This window comes from Hydractinia symbiolongicarpus, chromosome 7 (genome assembly GCF_029227915.1).
Source record: "Hydractinia symbiolongicarpus strain clone_291-10 chromosome 7, HSymV2.1, whole genome shotgun sequence".
NCBI lineage: Eukaryota > Metazoa > Cnidaria > Hydrozoa > Anthoathecata > Hydractiniidae > Hydractinia > Hydractinia symbiolongicarpus.
Window position 1 is genome coordinate 6,211,207 of NC_079881.1, and position 17,756 is coordinate 6,228,962.

Sequence of the window (17,756 nt, forward strand, 5' to 3'; positions counted from 1 at the left end):
TGACATGCCACTAAAAATATTCATTATTATTATTATTATTATTATATTTATTGGGATCTCACGGCCATTTGTCAATGGAAAGAAAGTGTGTGTAGATATCTAGATTAAGCATACTTTTGTGACCAATGGGGAATATCAGGTATGCGTCGTAATGAATGAAAAAGCCGTAACAAAACCGATAATTCTAAGATGATTTATCCACTTTGCAAAGTCTAAAAGCAATAAGCTAAACCTACAATAACAAAGATTCGATGATAATTTTTTGTTCGTCTTTGATTTGACATATGTCATTTTATATGACTTTGGGGACAATAGATTTGACAGCTCCAGTGATACTTTTTTGTATCAATGTATCCAAAATCTTGTATTTTTAAATTTCTTTATTTATAGTTATAAGTGTTGCTTGATTAGCTGTGGTTTAGGCAAGGTAGAGAACTGTGTGTGTTGTTGTAAACCAGGAGAAGGTTAACCCATTTTGTGAGTACTTCCTTACTATTTTGCATAAATTATTGAGTCACTTTGTAGTTATAAATAATTCCCCCAAATTACACCATGAAATTCTAGAATATAGCTAACAATCCACAATAAATTTAATAAGCTCTTTGCTGAAAGTTAAACAATGTCGTCCAGGCATGTTTTCATCTGATTAGACTGTAGCTATATAGGCTGAGGAAAATTACATCACTGTTTCGCATGTGTGATCTAACATATACAGAGAGGTCTGATTTTGCAAAATTCATTTGACCTAGGTTAATGAATGTAGCTAGCTAGCGAGGTTTCGAAGTTAAGCCCTTATTATATTTTTGTATTTCTGTGCTAGCTACCTATAGCTATAATAGATGCGGTAACGATCTTTCAGCTTCAGTATCAGGGAAAAAAAGGGGGTGCTAGGTGAAGAAAAGTTACTATCAGTCCATTTCTTGACACAAGGGCATTCTTAGGACTGTAAATGAATTCAAATAAATCAGAAGGCATCAATTTACACTTGATAATTGTTTAAAACCTCAATGATGTTTCTTTGAGAAGAAATCTACTGGAAATGACCTCTCTTCACCAAATCCTAGCATCTTGTTTTCCTACCACGCAAATGCCAGAGCCAAAGCGCTTACCGCTGAAAAGTAAACAAATGACTTCACGCTGGTATCAATCTATAACTAGTCGTCACATGGAGTTTGGTATAACCGGAAGATGGAAAGAAGAAAAACATTTCTAATTTTCTCTATTGTTTGCACAAATTTTGGTTGGCTTTATATAAGCATACTGAATAAAAAACTTTTTTGAATGTGTTTTTTTCTATTCTTTTTGTCTCTAGAGGACAAGAAACTGTGATGTAATTTCCCCCTGCATGACTTCCTGCTTCAGTTATTTTTCAGTCTTTTTCAGGCTGATAAGCCATATACACTGTAAAATGTGCAGGCGTTTAAGGGCAAGTTTTACGTTTTAAAAAAAATTGTTCATCCGGAAAAGCCCACATTTTAAAAAATTAAAAATATAAATATACATATATATACTTTTTGGTTGTAAGACAGTATCACTGCGTTTTCTCTGATCTTTCTCACTTTTTATTCCTGTTACTTGTAATACAAACAATTTTACATTTGTATATAGCACTGATGATGATCATCATCATAATTCTTGGCTTAATGTCTGTTTTCCATGCTAGCATGGGTTGGACGGGTTATATTAATGACCCTCTTCCAATCTGATCTAGACTGTGTTAGATCTAAACTCAACTTCTCTGTATCAAGTCTGTCTTTATAACCTCCTGTCAAGTCTTTCTTGGTCTGCCTCTGGGCTTTGCCCCAGAAACTATCAAGTCTCTACACTTTCTTACCCAATTATCCTCCTCCATTCTTTCCAAGTGCCCCAGCCAATTCAGTCTTCTTATCTGAATAACATCTTTAATCCTACGGATACTTAGCCTGCTTCTTAGCTCATCTGAACTCTTTGTCTCTCAGACTGGCGTTACCTATCCACCTAACCATTCTCATATCATTCCTTTCTAAGCCGTCAAGATATTCCTGCTTCACTGCCAATGTCTCACTACTGTACAACATAACACTTCTTACACAGGCCTAATACAACCTACCTTTTACTTCAATTGACAAGACTCTGCTAGTCAACAAAGGAAGTATAACTCTCTGAACTTTTTCCAAGCAGAACTTATCCTGCAAGTAACACTTCTTCCAACACCCCCTTCACTGCCAAACATATCACCTATAAATAACAGAAGTTCTCAACTATTTCTAAAAAGCCACTGTTGTGCATCATTAAAGCTGGAAATACTTCATTCTCTATAATCTCACCTTTGCAACGCTTGCATACAAACTGAATGTCAGCTCTTAACCTTCCACCAATACAGATGCACTTCTTATGTACCCAATGCTTGCAAGTCTGACAAAAAAATTGAGTTACTACCAACCCCTTTCCTGGAAACTCCACAAGGCCAATTTCCAACTACAAGGTCACACTTGGCTGCAATTCTACTAAACATGGCTTTAGACTTTGCTGCGTTCACCCTTAGCCCTTTCTCTTCTAGTCCTTTCTTCCACTTCTCAAACTTTTCAACTAATTCTTCCATCGACTCAATGAGAACCAAATCATCTGCATACAATACAATAAATGATAATAATTGAAAAGCTTTTGCTGATTTTTAAACTTGTTTTTTAACTTATATTTTATATATTGAGGGACTGGCAAAATTATTCTTTACACAGTATGGATATTGTAACTTGAACCCCTATGAACTTGCTAAGAAGGAGGAGAAAATTATAGAATTTATGTCCACATTTGTCTATCAACAACAACTGCATGGGCCTAAATTGCTTTTCCTAGTAACAGGGGGTGCTAATAGTATAGACAAAATTTGTCTTTGTGTGTTTTTGTGTGTTCTTTTATATGCTGACCTTGTATTCCATTGTTTCTGCATATGCCTGGCGAAAATTATAATAGATGATGTTCTTTGAATTTGGTACTAAACTTTGTTAAAAATTTGTTGAAATAGAGCTGTCATTTGATTTAATTTGATGATGTTATCAACCTGTTCTAAACGCATAATTTGACCCAGCCTTGAGGAATTGGCCTAATTTTGATCCAAGGACGCCCGTTTTTTACTACCAGCTACCAGCTACCAGTTACCAGCTACCACAATTTTAAGCCTAAAACCTAACAAAATTGCAATGCAATGAATCAACTAATCTTGCTATTGACTCAAGTGTAAATACATTAGCGTTGTGTCATAACACCTTGAAAGTTAACTAACAAAATTTGCTACTTCAAAGAAAAATAAACACATCTACTTTGCCTGTTACAGAAAAACAGCCACATACAGTTTTGAATTAATATATTAGATTTCACATTTAGGATTCTTCTATAAGTAACAATGTTTGGGGCAAAGTTTACAAAAATCAATTTTTTATAAAAAAGCTTAAAACATGGTATGTTCTTTACCAAATTGTTTTCAAAACAACAGTTATATATTCTTAGAGAGTGCAGGTTATATGATTCTAGGCATTTTACATGTTATCTGTCATATTCATAAATGTGTATAACCTTTAGTAAAAACGTTTTTAATAATTATAGGATTTTGTCAAGTTTCTGTGTGTGTGAAAATACCAAGAAAAACATGTCACGACCAGGTGTGTATAGCTTTTTATTTATTGATTTTTTTATTCAATATATCCTGTTACAACAGGATATGTTGCTATGACGGCTTGTTTTGAAGCCATAACTACAACATCGTATTTAAGAAGTGTACGATATCTCCATGTAGTCTGCTTAAGTTATTGTTTTGCTTTTCATTTATAGACAGAAATAAAAATAATAAAAAAGAAAGATTGTCAGTAGAAATGGATATCTTTTAAGTTTGAATTATGTCATGTATATTGTAAGGATTAACAAAATTGTGTATTAAAGTGTTTTCCTAACAATAAACATTTATAAAATTTATGACATTGTAAAATAAAATTTAAAATACAAGTGAAATTTTTTAAGCATCCAAATTTTGAAATCTTAAAAATCTTAAGCCTTTTATGCATATAAATTAACTCTTTCTGTATGCATCAAGTGAAATCCAGATTAATCTATTATGAATTTTATTGGACCAAAGTAAAGCAAAACAACGTGTAATTTATTAATTTAAAATTAGTTTCCAAAAAATTCGATGATTTTTGTAGGTAGTAAATATACACACATACTTGTTTAAAAAAAAACCCAAGGAAAAGCATTATTATTGTTAAAAGACAACAAAAATACATGTAGATTGTAGAAATTTTACTTATAATTTTCAATCTCTAGAATCTCTGAGCAGGTTGACACTGGCATTTGAGGAGTTTAAAATTGACCGCAGTCAAATGGTTCTTAACTTTTCACAAGAAACCAAATTTCCAGTGAAGGAGAAACTTCCTTCTCCTAACAAACATGAGCATTGTTCCCATAATGTGTAAGTTTACGGATTTTGTTCATATACAAAAATTATAACTCTCTCAAGTTCTTATGGAGATCTCCTGATTTTACGAACTCTCCCTTAATATTGAAAATATCAAGTAAAAAAAAATTTAAATAATACAGATATTATCATGTCATGAACAAGTGAGTTTAATCTAGGCTACGTTTCGACCGCTACAGTTGTCATTGACTGGCAATAATCGTAATCATCTTTGGCTATTTATTAGTTGAGGAGATGGATCAAAATCAACCAATCAAATCACAGCGATTTAAGTAATAAACTTTCTTACAGACCTGGATGGAAGCAATAGATTGATTAAAATCTTTCCTTTTTCTAAAAATTAGCTTTATGTTACATTCTTTTTTTAAAAGTTCGCTTTCTGTTACGATTGTTTCGAACTATTTTTGCACTTTTTCTAATTATTTGCTTTCTAAAGTGCAGGTTATCATATTTCTGGAAGTTGATAGGAAATACTATTGATATGAGTATTTCTGTCTATACTATTTATAGTTTCTTTCACTTTTATTCTGTCTTGCAAAAGTAATAAATAGCCAAAGATGATTGTGATCATTGCCCATTGATGACAGCTACAGCTGCTGAAGCGTAGCCTAAAATAAACTCACTTGTTCATGAGATGATAATATCTGTATTATTCAATGGCAATGACTGAACTATAACATAGATTTTTAATTTTTGTAGGAAGTATTTAAAAATTTTTAAATAAGGCTGCTGGTGCAAGCCATAATTCTGTCATTGTTGTTCATGTTGATTTATTATGTTTTAATGCATTTTAGAGTTCATATGTTACAGAAAACTTCAGGTACATTGAGCATAGGTGATGAGGTTAGTGTATTGTTGTTATTGTGTTGTTGTTGTTTGTATTTTTGTTTTCTTTTTTCATTGTTGTTGGCTTTTTATGTTGTTGCCTTTTGTTGTTGCTTGTATATTTTTGTTTTCTTTTTTCATTGATGTTGGCTCTTGTTGTTGTTGGCTTTTGTTGTTGGTTGTTGTTGTTGTTGTTATTGTTATTGTTGTTTTCTTATCAGTATTTCTACTGATCAATATTTCTACATTATCAGTATTGCTTGAGTGTTATTTTATTTATACTACATAATGTTATGTACTCAAAATTGATACACAAAAAGGTGAAAAGGTTTTTGTGTACTAAAAGGTACATTTACACTATGGGTTTCTCTAGAAACATCTAAAAAATTTTACCAGTTTATATGTAAAAGACATTGCTGTAAGAATGTCAAAACTACAAATCCTTGAAATAAGTTGTTTTTATATCAAGTGTCGCTTTTTTTTTCCAGATATATGAATATTCAGCTGAAGATTTATTTGATCTTGGTGAGTTAGGTCGTGGAAATTTTGGCACAGTGAATAAAATGGTGCATAAAGAAAGCAAAACAGAAATGGCAGTCAAGGTATGTCTGTGTTTGTTTGCTGTAAGAAGGTGATTGCATTGGCATGCCCAGAAGGGATTTGTTGCTTTAGGTCATGGCTTAGTGTCCACAATGTGTACCAGAATGTATTTTAAGAGTGTTGTAAACCAAGTTTGTATTAGCCGATGAAAACTTTGCATTTACCACTAAATTATTTTTTGTCTCTCTAGAGAATTCGAGCCACCATTGATGAACGAGAGCAAAAACAGTTGTTAAAAGAATTAGATATTGTTATGAATACAGCTGATTGTCCTTTTATAGTGCAGTTTTATGGCGCCATTTTTAACGAGGCAAGTGAAAGATATGAAGTAACATAGAGAATTATTTGCATCTTTGTTTATTTTTTACCTCACTTTGTTTGTTTGTTTGTATTTTTAATTTTTATTTTTTATACTTATTTCAGGGTGATTGTTGGATTTGTATGGAGCTAATGACGACCTCTGTTGATAAGACATACAAAGCTATACATAAGAAACTATTTCAAAAATTTCCAGAAGAAATCCTTGGAAAAATTGCTTATTGTGTAAGCCATGCCTAAAATCCTTTGATGTTTTCATGATCGGCCCGTAATAATAACAGCCATGTTTTGTGTCTTCACAAAAAGTGTGACGAAAGCACCTTATGTTAAGGATAAGCAACTAACGACTGGTCTCCTGGTTAAAGCTAGCTTCTCTTAGCATGATTATACTAAAATGCCAGGAAAAAGTGGAGGCAATATATTTCGTGTGTGTTTTTAAGTTGTCTGTTACTTTAATCGTGAAATATTTGCGCTTGTAGTAAGCTTTTATAGACTCCTTATGTTCTAAAATTGTGTAATGTTTCCTACATTAACCATTTTGCTGATCTCGATCAGATTCTTGCTAACATTCCTGATATTGAGATAAACATTGCTTAAACATTTTTAAAAAAATGTCAAGAAACCTATCTGATTTATTCACTATACAAATAAATATTGTTGGTTCCACTCTCTTACTGCTGCGTAATAATATCTCACCATCTTCAAGATTTCTTGATTTGATTTTTAGGTTATAAAAGCTCTGGATTACTTAAAAACAAATTTGAATATTATTCATAGAGGTATTTTTTTAAATATTTATTTATTTTTTGGCTGTTGTGTGATTGGCAGTGAAAGTTATATTAGATTTAATGCCACCTTTTTCTTTCTTCCAAGGTTTCTTACACCATATACATGATTAAGTATGTAAAATACGGTGTGATATACAGTGTTACTTTTTTAGATATCAAACCTTCGAACATGTTACTTGACGAAGAAGGTAGAATTAAATTATGTGATTTTGGTATCAGTGGCCAACTTGTTGACTCGATTGCAAGAACGCGAGATGCTGGTTGTCAACCATACATGGCAGTGAGTGTTCTTGTTAAATATGTAACGCACAGTACGTAACTACTTTTCGGTATTAGCCTGGACTCACGTAACTATATTAGCCTGGACTCACGAAACTACGTTCTAATATTAGTCTGAATTCACGTAACTACGTTATAATATTAGTCTTGACTCACGTAACAACATTTTATTATCAACCTGCACTCACGTGACTACCTTTTGGTATTAGCTTGAATTCACGTAACAATATTAGCCTGGATTCACGAAACTACGTTTCAATATTAGCTTAGACTCACGTAACTACGTTTTAAATTAGCCTACACTCACGTAATTATGTTTCAATATTAGCCTGAACGAATTGATCCCCTAGCTGCACGTGGTGGATATGATGTCACGTCCGACGTCTGGTCACTCGGGCTCACCTTAGTAAGTGACTTGTTGCTGTTTAAATTATCATTTGTTGTGGTTAATTCATGGAGAGAATATATTGTCCAATGTGATGTAGCATTTGTTTCGGTTATATTATTTACTGCTCTAAGTCCCGCAGGAACTCAGCCGTCATTTGTCGCAGCTATCATCTTTGACCTACAGACAAAAAGCAATATAATATAAATTTTGTCTGTTCCCATAATTTTTTGCTCGTACCTTTTTTTTAGATTGAGATTGTGACAGGCAAATTTCCATATCCTATCTGGAAGACTGTCTTTGATCAACTGTCACAAGTAGTTCGTGGTGATCCCCCACAGCTGGTTAGCACTCCTGATCAGATTTTCTCGAACGACTGTTTACATTGCGTCAACAGCTGGTTTGTTTTTTTTGTTTGTTTCTTTGATGTTCCGACACAGCTTTGTCACTAATGCGAAAACGCAATATGCATATGACAGAAAACGTCGGAATATAACACCTCACATTTCCATTATTTATAGCTAAAAGGTTAGCCAAAAATTTCAAGGTTTCAAGGTCTCTGTAAACGTCCGTAAGCCTACTACAAATTGAAAATAATTCTCCTAAAAGATATCCTGTGCAGTTTATCTTCTATTTATCTGTAAGATTTCTTCACAATTTTAATAACGAAGCACAATGATGAGGAAAGCCCCATACCATCTCTTAAAGTTATTACATTTTGATGTAATCCTGTGTATTGTCAATTTTTGTGTGGAAACATATACCATTTTTGAAAGTAAGGGCGAGACTAGAATGCATTCTTGTTACATTTTGTTTATATTTCAGTATGATCAAAGATTACAATCTGCGTCCAAAGTATCCAGAATTACTGGTTAGTTTTACCATTGCTATTTCTTTATTTTTGTGGAAAAAAAATTTTCTTTCCGAAAATTTAGTCGCAATCAGTCGCTGAGAGAAAAAACCTAGCTGGTTTATGTTTGGTACTGTTGTGTAGTTTAACGTATCCTTTCTTTAAAGCACTTGACAGCCTGTTCTAACTTACTTTCAGCAACATCCATTCATTAAAAAGTACAGTCATGATAACAACGTCAAGAAATGGTTTCAGGATATTCTCAGACAAGTTCCAAACATTACAGCATTGGACATTGAAACTGAAGCCAGTTGAAAGTGAGAAACGTATGAGATGCAAGAAGGAGTCGACAAACTGCATTGTAACGTAAGCACGATTGGGTGGCGATATATACGCCCTTTGCACTCACTTTTATATGGGCTGACTTGACTTTGATATGTGTTAACCCTATTCGGGCTGGCGAAAGAGGGTGCGACTAAAAGCCTTATATTGCATGACACAATTCTTTTATTCTCAACTGTATTCCAATAATCTTACATTTTTGTACCAATTTTTTCACAATAAGATGTCACTTTTATTAGCTTGGGAGGGTGCCTGTTTAAGTCCTCAAAATTGCTGGTTGAATAGGGTTAAGGGAAGAAAAAACAAAGTGATATTTTATTGTTTCATACTTGCGTCGTGTTGGGTTTTTTTAGAAAATTTGCTATAGGATAGTATGTGTTCACTGTTGTAGTGAAATAAAATTTCACGATTTTTTTTTTCTTCGTATAATAGGGGATTTTATTGTAAATTTGTCATCTGTTAAAAATTTTTATAGCGTTAAGATTTGGCGTCAGATTACTGCGCATTGATTTTTTGTGTGTGAGGAATATTTTTTGTATGGTTAGACTCACAAATGAAAAGGACGTTTAACGGAGTGACTTTGTCGCGCCTTTATAAGAAGAATAGCGCATCGAAATGGCAACGGTTGGATTCAGTGTTTGGGAGTCCCTTCGTTGTACATCTTGTCTGTATTTAGCGTATACATTTCAATTTGCACGTCTGCACAATTAATATGCTTATTTTTAAACGTCCTTTTTTAAGTCGAACAATCGAGTAAAAACTGTTCGGCCGAATTAAAAATAAGCCAATCAGAATTCTATTTAATTTTGTTGCCAGGCAATTGAAATGATAAATGTGTAATGAGCGGTAAAAAGTCCATTTGTTTACATTTGTCATTCTTAAACCTTTTCAGGTATTTTTCTGAGTGAAAACTTTTTAAAGGTTATAGGTTCATATGTTGTAATTGATGCTAAAAAAATATACCATCTCCAGCACAGTTTATCTTGTATTATTTATTTGTTTTTAGCACCTACTTTCTATGCTTTCCATAGTTTATACTCGCCAGTTTTCCAGTGTTAGAAAAATCATAACTTTCTCTATCCAAACATCAGCTGGTTTCATATTTTTAATTCATGAACGAAATTTAATTCGCTTTTAGTTGTCTTCACCAGTTACAAAATAGGCAACTCGCCATCTAGCAGAAACTATGAGATTCAAAGAAATTTTCATGACGCGAAATACTTTTTTCAATTAATCGGTCAAGTTCAAAAGAGTTATCTTATGTGAACAGAAAACTTGCAACGTAATTCCTAACGTTAAAATTAAATTTTTTAAATGTGAGAAATTTTCCTTATTTACATCCCAATTGCGAAATTATATCCCACAAAAAAACTTTTTGCTTGACCGGCGACCATACATTCTAGCGACTTTTTTTTTATTTCCTGATTGGCGAATCCTACTCAAAAATAGCCTAACCGTGGCTACACGTCACGGATATATAAACCTTGATTTTCGGAAAAGTATAATAGTTGCCAAGAAAGACATCGAAAGGTGTCACGATATAAGTGTTCATCTCTGTCCAAACGTAAATGTCTCACAGATGTACGCCACAACGTCTGTCCAAACGTAAATGTCTCGCAGATGTACGCCACTACGCAAAACAGACACTTTCCCTGAACAATTACATTATAAGTAAAAAGATTGTTATGATGGCGATGTTTTCCAGAAAACTCAAAACAACAGGTGGAAATAAAAGGTTCCATTTTTATATTTTACTTATTTTTTTAAATATAAAAACTTCTAACCAGTAGCTGCTATTGTGTTTTGATAACGTATTCCCCACAGGTGCTTTTTGAAAATAATTTTAATCTAAAAATAATTAAAAAAGCAACTTATTACCTAAAATATTTTTTTTTTTATTATAATTTTATCATCTGAATTTTATCAACAATTTTAGTCATTTAATGCGTTCCATGATGGCAATTGTCATTTGATGCTCATCTTTGTCTATATGCACCCGGAGAGATAAATGTTTCAATTTTTTCAGAACCAGTCGTTAAAGAATCTAGGAGCTAAGTTGCTTATCGGATTTGTCATAAAAGTTAAATGGTAGGTACACAATACATAGTATTGTAATTGTGAAGAGGGAACTATGAATTCTTCTTCAGGGTTACATCTTCATAATTCGAAAGTCATTCGATTTTTTTACTTATACATCGCCTGGATCGAATTTATCTTAATAATTATTTTGAACGCTTTGGTGGGAATTGTGATTTTAAAAAAGAAAAAAATACGACAACAAAAATGCAATATTCACTTTTTATTTTTACTGTTATCTCATTTTCTAATTGGTGTATGTGGATTGATCGAAACAATATGGTCTCATCTCACCAACGACATCACTCTACATCACATCCACAACAAATCAGAGCCGCGCGTCGTTATAGCAACCATTTATTTTTGCGTCCAACTTTCCGCTTTTTCAAATATGGTGCTTGTTGTGCTGGATAGGTTTCTTGCAGTGAAATATTCTTATTTTTACAATCATTTGTCAAAAGGTTGTTCTATTTCAACAACGTTTGCATTCTCCGCAGTACCAATTGTACTGATTGTCATAGCATGGCTTGGAAATGATATCTACTATGCTTTGATAGCATTCAACATATACACGCTTTCTATTGGTTCGTTTACTGTGTATGTTCATATGAGTATATATGTACAAACAAAGACACAATTTAAGAAAATAATTAGAAATGTGGTTTTGAACGATGAACTTATGCAAATTACAGAGCGAAGACGATTATTGTATCGGCAAATTCGATCATTGTTTATATCGTTACTGTTGATTCTTTCATATTCAGTAGCCTGGATACCAACCTATATCATAGTGATAATATTTTTGGTTGGAGGAGATGTAACACCGACTGCAAAAGTGCTGACGTATGCATGTTTATGTTTAAATTCAATTGCAGATCCTATCATTTACGCGTTCTTTAATAAATCAGTGAAAGGTGAATTCAATTTCTGCAAAAGAGGAAAGGTGGAACCGGCTCCTTCTTAGTATACATCCGGTGCTGTGACGTGCGCCCGGTGTTTTTTGAAAACCGGTCTTTTAGTGCAAAATGATACCAAACTCTATGGCTGCACACGTGGTGATATTTCTACAATGAAACAAACAAGCCATCTGAATGGACATGCATACAAAAAATTTCGTCGCAGGGATACTTGCGCTCCGTGATAACAAGTAAAATTTAAATTAATAGGACATGTTTAAACTCTGTACAAGTTACTTTTTTTGGTGTATCAAATCTATAAACCAAATCGTTATTAATATTTTATTTCGTGAAAGTTCATCCGACTAGCGCTTCCCCTTCACTTATTTATTTATTCAAACCATTTTTTTACAGGACAGCCATTCAAAAAAATAATTTTGTAATTTTATGCAAAATTATGAGACAATAATTTAATTAAGTTTACCACACGTTGTTATTTAAAAATATAGATAAAAACACATCAAGGTGTGTATAATTTCAGATTAATCTATTAACCAGGACCTCCACTTTATTGCGCAAGAGATGTAGAACATGACAAAGCCGTCCGTTCTTGATAATTGGGATACCATTCTTAAAAAGGATATACGAGTTTGAAAAAGAAAGAAAGAATGAATGCAGTAATGATATAACAATGTATGTTGATGTGTTCAAACAAACGGGAGAAAAGTGCTTCAGCTTTTGTTTTTTAAAGGGAGGAGGGGTGGGGAGTGGGTATATTTTACAGGGAAAAACTTATCATGTTACAAAAGGATAAGGTAATGAAAAAGTTGACAGACATTCTTTCCTGTAACGTCTAGAAAGCAATGCATGATTTGCTTAGCCACCATAAAATTTTAAATCTGTTTGTTTTATCTATAACATAATTGGAAAAGTGCCCGCCACATAGTGTCCGCTGTACTGAAAATTGGACGACACGTTGAAATATCCATATAAGTGTATATTATAGTTGGCGTAAAAAATTAATTTCTTCTATTGTCAGTATTCAGTATCGGCTATAACCTGGACAAACAAAGGTACATAATATCATTTTTATATAAGAAAAATTCATGTACAAAAAAAGAAGGGTTCATAAACAATTTATTTATCTTTGAAGTCTGCTTTTCTTTTCTCCACAAAGGCGGTCATGCCTTCTTTGCGATCGTGCTAAAAAAAACACATGAAAACCTCAAGATCATGCTGGAAGTAAAACATAGAACTAAAACAAGGTTTGAACCAATTTTATTTTTCTCCTGTTCAAATCCTTATGGTTATGGTTAAAAAACGAAAAAGATCAAAGAAATAATATATTTACCGTAGCAAACGTGCTGTGAAATAATCTCTTCTCAAAGTGACATCCTTCATCCAGAGTAAGATTGTATCCTTGAATGAGAAAAAATAGTCACTTTACACATATTTTGTAAATATATCATATTTGCTTTCTCCCTGATTGAGTTTTTGGTTTCATATTGGCTACTTATTGATCATAGAGGCTTTTAATTTATCAGATTTGCAATATTTAGAAACATTCAAATCTCCGAAATTAAAATTTTCGGATTTTTAATTTCGCTATTTTTTTAAAGATGGTGAAATTTAACTAAAAAAATCATATCTTTTATTTCATTTTACTAAGAGTTTTTAAGTACAAGTTTTTGAAATAAATATCTTTTAACAAACAACGCCAAGAGACTCAAAATAAAAAAAATAATTTTTGACTGAGCAAAAAATGTTTGTTTTAAAAATTTCCGATTATACACCTGCACTCACCTTTGTTGATAGCTTCTTTGCATAAAGCATTAATTAATTTCGAATTAGCTGCAATCTTTGATGCAACTTTCACACACTCGTCAAGCAGTTGATCATTTGGCACAACTTTGCTGACTAAGCCTATATTGGTAACATAAATTGAAATGTATAATATCCTGGAAAAAGAACTGCACTGCACAAGAAAAGAAGTACACAACAATAAATTTAAAAAAATTAGGAATGCTTACCAAATTGCAGAGCTTCATCTGCAGTTATCATATCTCCAGTCAAACACATCTCCATAGCTTTCGATTTACCTACTGCTCGAGTCAATCGTTGTGTTCCTCCAGCACCAGGTATGGTACCTAAAAAGTGGAGTTAGCAGTTGCGTGCAAATAGGTGTATTAATCCTAATCAGATAGATACCACAGAGAGTGATGAATCTCATGGCCAAGTAAAAAATTTGTTGGCATACTATCAACACAAATTGTATAAAGATCTGCTTAAAATTTCTCCTCGTAAATTTATACTCCCATACCTTACAATTATTTAAGCCCATCAAAATTCTACCTAATAATATTTCTGGTTGACCAAATTTTGCTTTCTCGCCAGCGTAAATAATGTCGCACATCATAGCAACTTCACAACCACCACCAAGTGCAAACCCATTGACAGCTGCTACTATAGGTTTTTCAAATTTCGTCAGACAGTTCCAGTTGTCTAGAAAATTTCCACCTATAACTTCTGAAAATTCTTTGTTCTGCATTTCTTTAATGTCAGCACCTGGACACAAGAAAGCATACTAAAATTGTTTGCAAAAGAAAAAGATATGCAAAATGCTGAGTTTGGGAATAGGAAATTACAATTGTGCAAAATAAGGGAAAAAGAATTAAGAGCACATTTTTTACGGAAATTGCAGATAAGTTATTAATTACAGGGTGTCTCTTAAAAATTGACCTAAATTTTCCTGACATTTCTAACATTTTGTTGACATTTTTAGCTGAAAATCCCAACATTTTCAAGTGTTCTACTGTATTCTTTCCTACAGTCAAGGCTGATAAACTAGCTGAGAAAGGAAGAAGAAAAAATGCAATATATACAGTCAGAATGAAAAAAATACAAGCTGAAGATAAAAAATGACATTGAAAAACCTTATATTAAAATAAAAAGCATGTGCTTTTACAGAGACTTGTGAAAAATTTGAAATTCCTAACATTTCATAAAAAGACAACAATTTTCAGACATTTTCACTTTTAAATCCTGACTATTTCTGAAATTTCTTTAGTAATTTTTTGTTTATTATGCTTTATGCTTATATAAATAATGTACCGTGTGGCTATATATATAAGCATAAATAAATATGCTACTGGCTTAATCATAAACACTAAGATTGATTTCCATAGCACATATTTTCTCAACATAATCAAAAACATCTGATATAATATGTAAAATAAACCTTCTGTGCTTTTAAAATTTTACATGAGTTAAAGAGCCACCAGCAAAGGTTTTTGCAATATTTTATTGGTATATAATTGATTACCCGGTGAGAGTCAGCACGGTGAGAGATTAGGTTCTTAAAACATTAAATTATATATTTAACAAATCTCTGGTTGCCAAGTGTTAAATATTTGAATACCTACAAAAAGGCATAGATAATTGATACACTGATCAACAACTGTATAAACAAATAAAAAGAACAATATAATTCCAATGGTCAAAAACAACTTTTTTCAGCTACGAAACCAGTGCGCATGCAGATGAAGCTTTTCCTACTGTTTTTATATTACATAAATTTTTCCTACTTCTTGCTCGATCACAGAGGGGGTAAATCAAGTATCAATCTGCCATATACCAATAAAGGAATAAAAATCAATTGTCAAGAAGGCCCCTATTTAAAGCCAAGGGAACTTGCATCAAGGTTCCTTGTCATAAAAACATTCAAAAACACATCATTAACCAAAACTTGTGCAATCAGTTATTTAGGGAAAATTCTATTGCCTCTCCTCCAGTTTGCTTTAATAAATCTCAACATAGAATTTTAGCAGCTTTATAATGACTAAGTACACAAATACAGAAACCTAAAGTGCTAAACTTTTTTCCTAGGGCTTATATATTAACTTTTTCCTACAGCAAAACAGGTCAAACGCAGTTTGCCTTCAGACAATTCTTGTCTGATCATGTTTTTCTTGGAGCACATCACGAAAGAAGAGCACCTTGCATAGGAAAAGGATTCTGCGTTGGGTGATGACAATGATAAAAATGACTGACAATAAATAATATACTATTCGTTAACCCATGGAAAAATCCATGCAGTCGTCTGTCCTCAAATTCTTTGTGTGAACAGACAGACAAAACACAGCTATTACTATAAAGATGAATTTTTACACAAATAATCAAAATGTCCGTGGGTGAACGGACGAGAAACTGTGATGTAATTTTGTTCTGGATAATAAAGGCTGCCCTGATTAAGTACAGCAGCTTGCCCCGGTTAAGAACAGGGCAGAAAATACATAATCAGGGCAACATAATCAGGACTTATTACTCAAAAAATATTATTTGGCACTTATAAAAGGAACATAATCAGGGCAGGCCAGTTTATATACAACAGTCTAATATTATTTCTCACTCATTATAGAACAAACATAATCGGGGCAGGCCGACTTATGTATGACAGTCAAATATTATTCGGAAAGAACGAACATAATCGGGCCGACTGGGTTATATACGATATTTTTATATTATTTCTCACTTATTATAGAACATATATATAGAGCATAAATATTATTCGAGACTTATAAAACATATATAATCAGGGCTGACTGCTTTTACATCATTCGTCATCACTTCTGACAAGCAAATAGCCCTGGTGGCAAAGTTGTTGTTGTTCTCAAATGAAACGAAATTTTGTGGCAAATACTAGATTTTGGGATTCGCAAGTTTAATAACTTTTCACCAAACTTAATTTTGCAAAAAGAATAATTTAGGTTCCCTGAAATTTAGTTACTTTAAGTATAATATGTTGAAATGTATTTACTACAAGAGTAGTTTATACTAAGAATTATGTTGACACTTTTTTCTTTCACCATGTCTAGTTTTTAGGAGTGTTCTATCTTCCAGAGAATGTTTAATTTACAAAAGTTTGAAGAAGATGCCAATCACAGCCTGCCTGCCAGCCATTTATATCAGCGTTCATAATCCGGTCACCACGACATAACTAGTGCAAAAAAACATAATCGGACCATGCCTACATAATCTGGCTGTCCCTATTGTAAAGAGGCCCTTTTTGCAATCTGGGCAGAACAATTTCGCTTAGTCTAACAAAATATTTTTGATTTTTTTTGTCTCTGATACCTATTAGGCAATTTTTCAATTTAAAATTGAAACTAGCACAATAAGTCATTCAGAAAGTCTGCAGTAATTCAAAATTAAAACCCTCAGATATATACGAACCTGCTGCAAAGGCTTTCCCCTTTCCTGTTAAAACAACAGCTCCTATACTTTTGTCTTTTTGAAGATTGGATAAAGCATCTTGGAGATCAACAAAAAGAGCACCACATAGAGCATTTAATGCTTTGGGTCGATTTAACGAAACTAATCCAACATTTTTATTTTCTCCAACAGTCTCAACAACAATATTTTCGTATTCCTTGCCACCTAAGAAAAAATTTTTAGAGCTTTGTAATATTTGTTTTTGCTGCCAGTTAAAAGTAAAACATCTATTATAAATTAAACTTCAATTGAATAGAATAATATGATTCACCTCCAGAGAGCAATTGATGACCCAAAGTTAATGTACGAACAAATCTAGGTTGCAAAAACCTTGCAGATCTTCGTGCAACTAAGGACGCCATTTTAAATGGAATGTGCGACCCACGTTTCGGCGTTCGGGAAATGTGTAGAAATGTGTTGGGGGCGTATAGAAAGTGAAGCTTATAATGGACATCCTTTTATAGCTGATACCTGTCTACAACGGACACTTTTTTGGGAACGGATGAAACAACGGTCAAATTTTTATTATAAAACCTCCGTGTAGCGGGCACTTTATAGCGGACACCTCTATATATAACGGACAACATTTTAAAGTCCCGATTGACATTACCCTCTGTAACTGACCTCTCTACAGCGGACAGGCTTTAAGAATGGGTCATATATAAAACAAATTTTTGTA

At 32.9% G+C, this 17,756-nt stretch overlaps 2 protein-coding genes across 3 annotated transcripts; one reads left to right on the forward strand and one right to left on the reverse strand.

The window, feature by feature from the left end:
• The first annotated feature begins 169 nt into the window (after positions 1-169).
• Positions 170-9,810, forward strand: LOC130649217 (dual specificity mitogen-activated protein kinase kinase 4-like). Of its 2 annotated transcripts, none has more exons than XM_057455467.1 (13): positions 170-477; positions 3,583-3,638; positions 4,297-4,441; positions 5,242-5,290; positions 5,761-5,874; positions 6,063-6,182; positions 6,296-6,415; positions 6,918-6,969; positions 7,131-7,258; positions 7,586-7,663; positions 7,894-8,042; positions 8,468-8,513; positions 8,691-9,810. In XM_057455467.1, the coding sequence occupies exons 2-13, from the start codon at positions 3,626-3,628 to the stop codon at positions 8,805-8,807; spliced, it is 1,131 nt and encodes a 376-aa protein (XP_057311450.1). In that variant the 5' UTR covers positions 170-477; positions 3,583-3,625; the 3' UTR covers positions 8,808-9,810. The 2 variants fall into 2 exon arrangements, with proteins under 2 accessions (XP_057311450.1, XP_057311451.1); XM_057455468.1 differs by lacking the exon at positions 170-477 and adding an exon at positions 3,372-3,437.
• A 2,978-nt stretch (positions 9,811-12,788) lies between these two features.
• LOC130649220 (enoyl-CoA hydratase, mitochondrial-like) lies at positions 12,789-17,504 on the reverse strand. The gene is made up of 7 exons (XM_057455471.1): positions 17,349-17,504; positions 17,039-17,242; positions 14,159-14,371; positions 13,837-13,953; positions 13,610-13,729; positions 13,158-13,225; positions 12,789-13,009 (listed from the first exon to the last, which is right to left on the reverse strand). The coding sequence occupies exons 1-7, from the start codon at positions 17,437-17,439 to the stop codon at positions 12,944-12,946; spliced, it is 879 nt and encodes a 292-aa protein (XP_057311454.1). The 5' UTR covers positions 17,440-17,504; the 3' UTR covers positions 12,789-12,943.
• Between the last annotated feature and the right edge of the window lie 252 nt (positions 17,505-17,756).

Coding starts and splice junctions, on each gene's coding strand:
- LOC130649217 (XM_057455467.1), top strand. Junction 5,291..5,760: donor CATTGAGCATAGGTGATGAG/GTTAGTGTATTG, acceptor TTTTTTTTCCAG/ATATATGAATATTCAGCTGA. Junction 7,664..7,893: donor GGTCACTCGGGCTCACCTTA/GTAAGTGACTTG, acceptor CCTTTTTTTTAG/ATTGAGATTGTGACAGGCAA.
- LOC130649220 (XM_057455471.1), bottom strand. CDS start 17,439: ATGGCGTCCTTAGTTGCACGAAGATCTGCAAGGTTTTTGCAACCTAGA. Junction 14,372..17,038: donor GGGGAAAGCCTTTGCAGCAG/GTTCGTATATAT, acceptor TCTTGTGTCCAG/GTGCTGACATTAAAGAAATG. Junction 13,010..13,157: donor TTCACAGCACGTTTGCTACG/GTAAATATATTA, acceptor TGTTTTTTTTAG/CACGATCGCAAAGAAGGCAT.